Consider the following 11,096-nt stretch of genomic DNA (forward strand, 5'->3'; position numbering starts at 1 on the left):
CCCTCCATAGAATAATAAAACTGGTTTTAATCCACACGGTTAAAGTTGTAGGGGCAGTGGTGGTAAAATGAACGCCTTAAGCAAATCATCTTGTTTGTAATTGAAAAATGATGAATTTGTATATGTAAAAGACGAAATAAAGACCTCCATGTTCCTTGCAGATTCCCAAAATTTTGTGGCACATGAGGTAAAAGAGCCGCCGCTCGATTTAGGCCCGGTTTCCATTTCGATTATATCACGTCACGGAATTGTATGATTTTCATACATATCACATTGAATGATATTGACATCCTTTAAATATGTAATCAATAATTTGCTGCTTGACCAATAAGAAGATACTTCTTCATTATCACGCTCAAATTTTGTTTATTCGTGATATAATGGAGAAACTAGGTACTTTAGTTTATTGTGAACATACCATTATTTTCCAATAGGTTTACAATAAAAACGGAGATCGTTATCAAGCGTGTGCTGGAATAAGGGCGTAAGTCGCATGAGCGATTTCTCTTCATCGATCCTCTCTTCTGTTAATAAAGGTGACATAATGCAAGTTTGTGAACATTTTTCCACCTCAGAACGCAAGATTGCATCTCTTCCAAGCTATCTGAAGTGAAAAAATGCTGACAAACTTGCATCTTGTCACTTTTATTCACAGAAGAGAGGATCGATGAAGAGAAATCGATCATGCGACTTGCGCCCTTATTCCAGCACACGCTTGATGTATCCTTTTACAAATAAATTTATGTTAAAGAATAACATTCTTTCTTTTCCTATTGTGTGCCCAAAAACTTGTTTTGCTTTACTATTGTTGTATGAAAATTCTCGTGAGAGATAAACTTGAAAACGAATCTACAATCTTAACAGTCCACAGTTACTTAAAATCATCTGATTGATTTCTGACTTTTGTCAAGTTTAATCAACTATCGGATGCCGCTATCCTTAACATGGAATTAGGGCTCTTAACGTAATATTATCGTTGTTTAGCTTACCTGTATGACTACACTCGTGTTCCACTTGAAGCCTTTTAATAGTAAACGTTCTATCACAAAAGCTACATTTGTATGGTTTAATTCCTGTAAGGAAAAACAGTAATTAGCGCTAATCCCCTCATTGACTCACTGTAGAAAACTCACCAGTGTGATTCATTTCGTGGCGTTGCCGCGTGGTATGGTTTGCGAACGACATCGAACAGTGCCGGCACGGATACGGACGTTCTCCGGTGTGCAGTCGCATGTGGTTGACCAGCGCGCCTTTCGTTTTGTAATACTTGCTGCAAACCTCACATTGGAACGGAAGCGGTGCACTACCGTGGCCGTACTCGTGCGTGACGAGTAGTGCCTTTTGGTAGAATCCAGCTCCACAGGTCGCACATATGAAGGGTCTTTCATTGGAGTGGTACCTCTGATGTGCCTTTACTGCATTATTACTGGCAAAGCTCTTCTTACATATATCACATTCGAACTGCTTCTTATTGGTGTGATTGCTTTCGTGGATTAACAGAACATCTCTGGTTCGGAACTTGAGTCCACAAGTAGCGCACTGATGATTCATGGGCTTCGAGTTGCGTTTGCGATGCCTGCGAAGTAACAGTACCGAAGTAAATCTTTTGTAACAAACAGGACATTCGGACGGTTTTTGTACAACATCTTCCGCTTCGTACGCCCGTTTGTTAATCTTATGTTCTTCTTGGCTATGCTTAATCAGTTGGTCTTCAGAAGGGTACGATTTCCTGCAGTTCGTTACACAGCACAGTATTTGTCCAAAATCCTGTTTCATTTTGTCTTCGATTGTTTTAGGATGCCTGTAAGCGTGTCTTCGTCTACCAACGGCACTAATAAATCGTATTTTGCATTTGCGGCATTCATAAACTTTTGACGCCGCTTTCAATTCCTTTTTATGTTTCTCCAAATCCCTTGACTGATTGAATCTGCGTTTGCATATATCACAAAATATCGTGTCAGTTCTTTTTACCGAAAATTTCTGATGAACTTCTATATGCATTCCTAGTTCTTGTGCGGTTTCGAAATATTGAAAACATCCACAGCATATATAATTGATTGCTGGAAGATCGATGATCTCAAACATCTCAAGCTCTTTTTCATCCAGAGAGTCGTTATCTTTCAACTCTTCCGATTCGCATTCGCTTTCAGATTTACGTTTTCGTTTACTTCTACGTTGCTTTTTACTAACAGCTTTGTTTGCTTTCTGAATCTTCTTGATCCGTGCTTTGATGTTACTTAGAACATCTTCATCGGAGTCTGTCTCATATTTCACTTCATTGTTACTTTGCTCGAAATGGTCACCGCCATCGTTTTCATCGCCGGATAATTCCGTTTTGATGACGATCACCTCAAATTGTAGCTTCTCATCTGGCTGTGGTACGTCGTTTCGAAGTTTTGTATCGCTGCGGCGCACTTTTTTAATGAAAGCATTCACAGTTTGTACTTCCTGTACGCAGATTTCACAAATTTTGCTAGGAAGTCCATCGCCTTCGAAGAGCTGTAATCAAGGATTATGCATTGGTGGGACAATTCATTTGGCATTAAATTATATTACAAAATAGCGTATTTCGAGCCAGATAAGGATTCCAGGGCTGGTAGCAGTCAGACAGTAAAATAATAGTGACTTTAGTGACCAAAATGATCAAAAAAGTGACTAAATAGTGACCAAAAAGTGACCTAAAAGTGACTTGAAAACTACAAGTATAAGTCACAAAAATGACTTGGAATGGAAATACGTTCTATGTGTAAATTAACCTTCTCTCTGTGCGAAAAAAGCTACGTTGTTTGTGTTTTGGGATCCCCAGAATGTTCAACAAAGCAAACATATAGTGTATAGCCTTTAGACTAATGAGCAACTTTGCCAAATACATCAATATTACAAATCATCAGAATTTAGAACCATCGTATGATTTATAGAACGTCTTAGTCGCTTAGGGGAATCAGAAAACCATGTTTTTTAGCTAGCGCCATCATGTGGTGAAATTCCCAACTGACCAATGCATAGTATAATAGCCCACTCCCTATTGCAAATCTTCACCGAAGAATGTATAATTTTATATAGAACTTCTTCTGAGATATTAGCGTACAAAGTTTCAAAAATTAGTTGTTTTTAAACAATTTTTCACAATAACCCCTCCCCGCAATGAACGCAATGAAGCCCCCTTTTGAATTTTCTTAATTTTTTATTAAAATTCAATTCAATTTGCTTTCTAAAACACAGACAACGTACTATTTTCATGAAAATATTCGATGAACTATTTTTCAAGATAATTGATAAAAAATCCTATCACGGAAATTCACCAACGTATGTAAAAATTTCACAAATCGGTTTATTGACAAAAAAGTTACAGCCCCGTCAATGATTCTTAAAAGATGACGCATTTGAGATTTCACTTGACTTATCATTTTTTACGAAACGAACATTAGTTTAATATTGGTGAAAAAAAAACATAAACTCTGGTATAATTTTAGCAAACTTCATGTTCATAAGGAACTTACTGCAAAAATTAATTGAAGATTTTGAAGTAGCGATGCAAAACGAATTACTTGAAGCATTTCTCAACAAATTTGGTAAATAAATCGAGAGAAAATTTTGGTTGTTGACGAAACTGCTAATCTGTGACAGAATTTCTGTTAAATTAAACCGTTTCTTGCAAATAAACAATAACTCCAGAACACAATTGATTATTGACGAATACGAGACAAACCGAATAAGATGACTGTTATTGAAAATAACCATATTACCGTAAGGACGTCATTCACCGCTCATTTAACAGCATTTCAACACATTAAATTCTGTCAAAAATTGGTTTTTCGATATTTTTCGCAACTTTTTGCGCTAGACGCAAGATAAAACATTTGTTTTTGTAGGAAAGAAGTTGACATGTGAACAACGTATAATCGTACCGAATAACACGTGTGCCAATGATACATGTGTAGGGCGCCATTCACCGCTCATCCTAAGTATTAGACTCTATATACACAACTAGTTGGAATTAATTTACTTTCATTAGCTGGTTGTTATCTTTGTACTATAGTACAACAACATATTAAAGCGTGGCAGCTAAGAAGCATTTTTCAACCTGCCATAATAAATGCATTGTTTAACTCATGTTTACCGCCTTTAACAGCCTAAAATTATTTTTTTAAATAGTATATAATATTAAATCATATGAATTTCATTCTGATACAATCCATTTTGGTATACTAATACATGTTGATGACTTTTATTGCGAAAATTTGTTCAGCTTTTTTCAAAATAATTAAATGAGCGATGAATGGAGCATGAGCGGTGAATGGCGTCCTTACGGTACTCAGTGGCGACTCGCAACTTCACGTTTTATCTGATCTACGACCCTGAAATGACTAATTTTGCTTACTTAGATTATATAGCAAACAGTAAACGATAGAAATCGCTGAAATTTATTAACAGGTAGATTTGACGTTAGGGAATAGTCACTGATATCACTATTAATAATTAACTATCGTCAAACAATGTACAAACACTCATTGAAGAAACGTGTTTTTCTACATAAATAGTTGATGAAAGTCTTGTAATAAAACACGTTCAAGGGTTAATCAATTGTTTATTTGTTGGAATTTCTAATGTAATTTCTGAAATGATTTCCAGTAAAATTAGTACTCGCTTTTGAAGTCCTGGACGAGTTTCTGATCAATTCTTTGATTTTTTTTATTCCTAGCCGTCTCTGGCTTTTCTTCCGGAGGAGTTTTGATGATGTTATTTGAGAAAGCGGGTTCAAGATTTCTTCTATACAGGGTATCCGCAAATTATCCGAACAGCAAAATATAGGGAAAGATGATCTCGCATTGAAAATAATGAAGAGTTAATGTCCATGTACCGTTCATAATACATCTATGCGCTTACACAACATACAACTTTAAATAATTTTGAATTGATTGCTTGTTACTTAGATAATCAAATTTAATTTTTTCGGAGACGTTTTTCCTGCGCGCCGCTAGTCATACTGGAGATGTGTTATCCCTAAAATCTAAAAGCGATAAATCCAAATGTCCAATTATTATTTGAAGTAACCTACAGTTTAGTGGCTTCAAGTTAGACTGGAAATAGAAAACACAGCGGAAAAAAAAATTACATTTTTGCGTGTCTCAAGGATCAAATCATGTGTCTCTAGTAGATTTGGGGCTGCTGAATCTGATGCCGTTCTCAGAAATGTTCCAGCACGTCACAATTTTTAGCTACAGGTCGCCAAAGTTGCATAAAACATTGGTTTCATTGATGTTCACATAAAATTTAAACAAAGATTTATCGAACAATTTTATCATGCAAAATAAGACTATATCTTTCATTTCATATTTAATTTGGTTGAAATTACACGGTTAAAGTTAGATTAAATCGATTTTTTCAACATGCCTATAGTCTCCATACAAAGTTCTTCGTTTCTCTTTTATGGAAAAATACAATACTTTTCTAAACCAACAAAAAATAACTTTTGAGCATCGGAATTCTGATGAACTTTGTAGATAAGTCAAGCGTGTGCTAGAATAAGGGCGTAAGTCGCATGATCGATTTCTCTTCATCGATCATCTCTTCTGGGAATAAAGGTGACAAGATACAAGTTTCTCAGCATTTTTTCACCTCAGGACGCAAGATTGCATCACTGCCAATCGGTCTGAAGTGAAAAAAATCCAACAAACCCGCATCTTGTCACCTTTATTCACAGAAGAGAGGATCGATGAAGAGATATCGATCATGCGACTTACGCCCTTATTCTATTGTTATACACATGATGTTTGAGTTCTGAGGAAAATTAAGTAAATAAATTGCCATACAAGCTGGCAAACTTGCATGCAAGTTGGCTGAAATAGTCGAATTTAGCATTTTCAACTGCCAACATCTCAAAAACTAGACGTGCTAGGATATTTCTGAAAATGGTAATGGATTCAGCAACCCTTAATTAAGTAAATAGTTTGAGATACCTCAACATATTTGGCTCGGTTTTACAAATACTTGAAATCGGAAATGTGTCAAACCTACTTCGTAAGAATATAATGGCTTGGTTGTATAGAGCCATGTCTTCAAAGTTTGTACGGATAATTTGCGGACACCCTGTAGCTGTAGATTACTCAAAACAGATATTGGTCCTGGTTTTTGCCAAAATTTAATAAAATATTTCGGACAAAAAATCATCCCAAAGATGCTTTCTAAGTTTTGCCAGAATCTTCTCTAAAAATTATTATAGGAAATGTTGACATTTTTCATAGGAAATATCTACAGAATATTTACTTGAATTCTTCCAGAAACTTAGTCGGGAGTCTTTATTTTTCTTGAATCAATAATCTTCTTTCTGTTTGATTTTGAAAAGCTATTAAAGCCTAACTTGTCATTGGCATCAGATCAAGAAAAAAGTGACTTTAGTGACCATTTTCCTGAAAAAAGTGACTTTAGTGACTTTTTGATGGAAATAGTGACTTTTTAGTGACCAGGTCGAAAAAAGTGACCAAGTCACTAAAAAGTGACTTGCTACCAGCCCTGGGATTCCCACGTTCTCGACAATTTTCAATGCAACATATATGCCATCATTTATGGGACTTTGAGCAACACTTATTTAACATGGGAACTTACCTGTATAGAACAGCTCAAGGTAATCGTATGTGCAATGTCCACATCGTTAATAACTGAAAATATGGACTTTAAGGTTTTACCATCACATTGCATACACAAACGACAAATTTCCATTGTAAAAAAATCTGAAATAGGAAGATAAACATATTTATAATTTCATATCATATGCGAAATAGAATATTAATTTTCTTGACATTGAAAAAAAAAAAACACAATGAAATATTTGTAGTCAGTCGTAGCTCATTTCTATTTCAATATATCCAGCAGATGTATAATATACTTTAAAGTTGAAAATTTGTTATCAAGTCTAGTACATAATGTCAATACTTCTACATACAAGATCACTACAACTTTTCGATTCGAATAGGTAAAAATAGTATTTAAATTTCATTAAACTGAATCACCAAATATAAACATTGGTCAATATCTCAGTGATATCAGTAATATCTCACGGCTGCGAATATGTTCTTGAACAAATTATTGTCCTTTCTATCAAAGTTATTCGCAAATTTGCCGAGCATCTCTTTTTTTGACTCACCCTAATGCATGTGTTTGCTGATTGTAATCGTGATGTCAATCACGGTTTGGCCACTGAGTCAAACAATGTCTTATATCGTATGAAAATGCAAATATTTTAGCAACTTATCTTATTCACTTTGCAGCTACAATGTTGAAATATGTTCTGATGCAATTTTATCGTCAAATTTACAAGCACTTCTTGAGATTTTTCAAAAATATATTGAAACACTTCTTGATCTGCTCCATGTTTTGGTACTGTTTTGTTGATGGTTCCTCGATTTTGACGTTTAACTATTCAGCACCGTTGACACTTTAATTCATAGATCGAGGGGCCGCTCAACAATTAGAGCTAAGACTGTGAACCGTTTAATCGATTCGTTTAACTTTTGGTTAAAATTTGACATTTTGGTAGTTATTTTCCCCTCAAATTGGATACAATACAGCGTATTGTAAGGGCTTATTCACAAATTTCATAACGCTCTAGGGGGTGGGTGGGTGTCCTCATGATGTTACGGCTCATACAAAATTTGTTAAATTTTTATACAAAAAGCGTTACAAGGGGGTGGGTGGGTATCAAAAATGGTAATTTATGGCGTTATGAAATTATTCTTGTTGGGTTGTTTTTTATTTGTTTTATACCTTACAATTTTGGTCATATTCCTATTTTCGCGTAAAACAACTGTTGCATTTTTCGGTGTAGCTTGTCTGAAAGAAGTAAGGGTTTATTCACAAATTTTATAACTAGTATACGGTGCAGAAGGGCTAATTTAAATTTTTATTAGAATTTTGGGCACTTCTTAAATTTTATCTCATTTTGCATTCGCTTCCCCCACCGAAAGTAATGTTTTCATCTCTCGATCAGTTTTCAATATATTTTCTCCCAAGTTCAAGTGTCAGCCCAGTGGACGCCATCACACGTCAAAAGGAATTTAAAAGAAAGTTTACCTCAAATAAATGAAAAGGCAAACGAGCACAATTTCAGAACATACCAGATGCCCTTTCTTCCTAGAAGTTGCCTTTCTGTACCAAGTCGTCCACAGTGTCACTATAATGTCTCAGTACCACCCGCGCACAACCTATTCGAATACGTACCCCTTTTTGTGTTGTGTTTCCTGCATGGTTGCGGATCACATTTCGAGTGTTAGAACGCTGTTTTAGCTTCTTCAGGTTCTCCATATTATAATTTCGCGTTTATACGGGTTCGATACATTGAATTCCGCGGTAAAACTATACTGAAAATGTGAGATCGGGATAGGCATTTTCATGTGACAGATCCGTCTATGCATTTGTTTACATCGGTAGAGGACCGGTGCTAACACGGGCCTGTCATTTTCATAGAAGAACTGTCAAAGTGCTTCCCGATCAGCTGATTTGAGACGTCATGTGAATAGGCCTATTGATGCAAATGGGCGTTATTGCTACCTGTGGTATAGCAAAAAGTAAAAACAAACTGGCGAAATTGACAGTTGGTTTTCCAATTGGACTCGGTAGAGGGGCGCAATTGGATTTATGCTTTGACAAAGGTCGAATATTCTGAAGGGCGCATTCAGCACAATGGATCATTGAAGGTAGTTTTTGCAAGTGCTCATCGCATCAAACAAAGGTAGATAGCTACGGTGGCGCTATCTATGCTTCCCATAGCGGCCGTTTTGGTTATTTTAATGATCCATTACACAATTTGAATAGGGCATTACGACATTTTCTGCAAATTGAAGTGACAAAACCAATGTAATAAATGTGAGAATATGTGGAAGTATGTAAAAGAAACATTGATATTGAACATAGTGAACAGAACTGCAGCTTAAAAATAGTTTTGATTTGAAATAGGGAATAGGGTCCTAAAGACCTATCCCAATTTTAGTGCCAAACGCTTAAGTTTAGGTCAAAAACACATGTTTACTCAATTTTCTAATGTTTTCCGTTGGATTAAGCTCAAAAATTTTTTTTTAGATTTTGTCACATCCTTTGGCTTAAACTCAAATATTGGGTGTATTTTGTTTTCCGTGTTCCTTACGATATGTCAGATAGGAACAACCCCAGTGGTCGAACTAAAACCCCTGTGGTGTTTTTGTCGACTAAGCGAACGTCAAACATGATCAAAAGTGTCAAGGTTCATTAATAGACCAAATTTTTAAATTAAAGTTTAAACATGATATAGCCATTATTTGAGCGGGAAAAATTGCTAAAGTAGTTACAGTTATTAAATAAAAACAAGATTGCATTACAAATTTTAGGACCCAATTGTTTTCTTATTAAGAAATTTCAACCAACGATTTTTCAATTTAGCGTGAATGTCAATATCGCCCTTTTGAAAATAGCGTCCAGAAAGAAATTGAACTTTGCGGTCGACCCATTTGAGTTTTGACAGTCGAGTAGTATACTACTATATTTCAATAAAAAGTTGACAGAAGATGGTTTATTATTCTCAAATTACCGGGAAGCAGAACTGTCAAGTTTAACCATGCTCGAGAGCAGGGTTATTTTTGACCGGAGGAGAAACGACTATCAAACTGTCAAATTTTAACTAAGGCTGTGAACCGTTTCACCAGTTCGTTTAACTATTAGTTAAAATTTGACAGCTCGATAGTTATTTCCGGTTAGAAATAACCCTGCTCTGGAGCATGGTTAAACTTGACAGTTCGAAAGTTATTTTTTGCTCCAGCGAATTTGAGAATAACTAACCATCTGTCAACTTTGTTCTGAAATAACTACTCGACTGTCAAAGCTCAAATGGGTCGACTGCGATGTTCAATTTAACCATTTGAGGGGAAAATAACTATTGAAATGTCAAATTTTAACTAATAGTTAAACGAACTGGTGAAACGGTTCACAGCCTAAGTGTTAAACGAATAAGCCATTTTATGATACGTTTCGAATCATATGTTTTCCGTTTGTTTACCAGCTTTGAAACTTGCTGGCGGGTCCGTTTATTTACGTTTCTTCTAGCGTCACATTTGAAAAGAGCTCATTCTACAATGGCGCTCGTGACCACGCAACAAGCTTTTCAATCTTCACATGTAAAATGAAATCAGCATGAAGGGAGCAATTTATTTCATCTATACTGGTAACATGAAACATTGAAACCGGATATAATAATGCCCAAAAAGAGATGAAAACTTTATCACCAACAAAAATGTGACCAGCGCCATTCATATGTCATGCTAGTTTTTCGAACAATAACAATAACGCAATCTGACGTTTATTCTCCTTTCTCTTTCCTGCACACGCACGCATATGGATTGTTTTCATACGGAAACCGTTTCCGTATGAAAACAACAAACAAAAAATCCCTTTTGATCTTGTTGCTGGAAAGAGAAGGGTGCGATAGCCTTATAGTGGTTATCACGCCCAATGGTATGGATGCCCTAGTGTAGATGTAGTTGTGAACCTTAGAGGAAAACAATATGCACTTTGTCTCGAAAAACACCCAGAACCCGGGTGTAAATTTTTCAAATTGGGTAATATTTCGAAAGGCCGTGGTTCAGGACGGAATACCGTGATAGATGGTGATAGATGTACCAGAAATGAAATCGAACTTGCTGTCCGTGAAGCGACTGGTGCAACGAGGATTCATCGTCACATTTGATACGAGTGGAGCTAGGATCATGAGAGGTGAGACAGTGTACGCTATGGCGGAATCCATTGGAAATTTGTACGTGCTGCGTCAGCCAACCGAACGCGTATCGATGTCATCAGTGAATGATGACTGCGTGCACCCGTGGCATCGACGATTTGGGCACAGAGATTGTGAAGCGGTGCTAAAGCTGTAAACCGTGGCTAACGGAGTGAAAGTGAAGAATTGCAACTGCAGCGGTGCTTGCGGTAATGCACAGAGCACCATTTCCGAAGGCATCAGAAAGTGTATCATCTGCGGTGATGGATTTGGTTCATACCGACGAATGTGGACCAATGCAAACAACTAGTGAAATATAAAATCCCCATCGCTTTCAGTGCTTGCCTAATTATTTAAC

General features: G+C 36.3%; 1 protein-coding gene across 1 annotated transcript in view; it reads right to left on the minus strand.

Annotated features, from left to right (window-relative positions):
• LOC5573453 (gastrula zinc finger protein XlCGF26.1) overlaps positions 1–7,415 on the minus strand; it is a 36,655-nt gene extending 29,240 nt beyond the window's left edge. The window contains exons 1-4 of the mRNA XM_021847974.1: positions 7,145–7,415; positions 6,607–6,731; positions 1,134–2,499; positions 990–1,073 (exon numbers count right to left, since the gene is read on the minus strand). Of these exons, the coding sequence (XP_021703666.1) occupies positions 990–1,073; positions 1,134–2,499; positions 6,607–6,720 (1,564 nt within the window). The 5' untranslated portion in view covers positions 6,721–6,731; positions 7,145–7,415. The remainder of the gene's footprint in view (positions 1–989; positions 1,074–1,133; positions 2,500–6,606; positions 6,732–7,144) is intronic.
• Positions 7,416–11,096: the final 3,681 nt, after the last annotated feature.

The sequence above is a fragment of the Aedes aegypti genome, chromosome 2, assembly GCF_002204515.2.
Source record: "Aedes aegypti strain LVP_AGWG chromosome 2, AaegL5.0 Primary Assembly, whole genome shotgun sequence".
Lineage (NCBI taxonomy): Eukaryota > Metazoa > Arthropoda > Insecta > Diptera > Culicidae > Aedes > Aedes aegypti.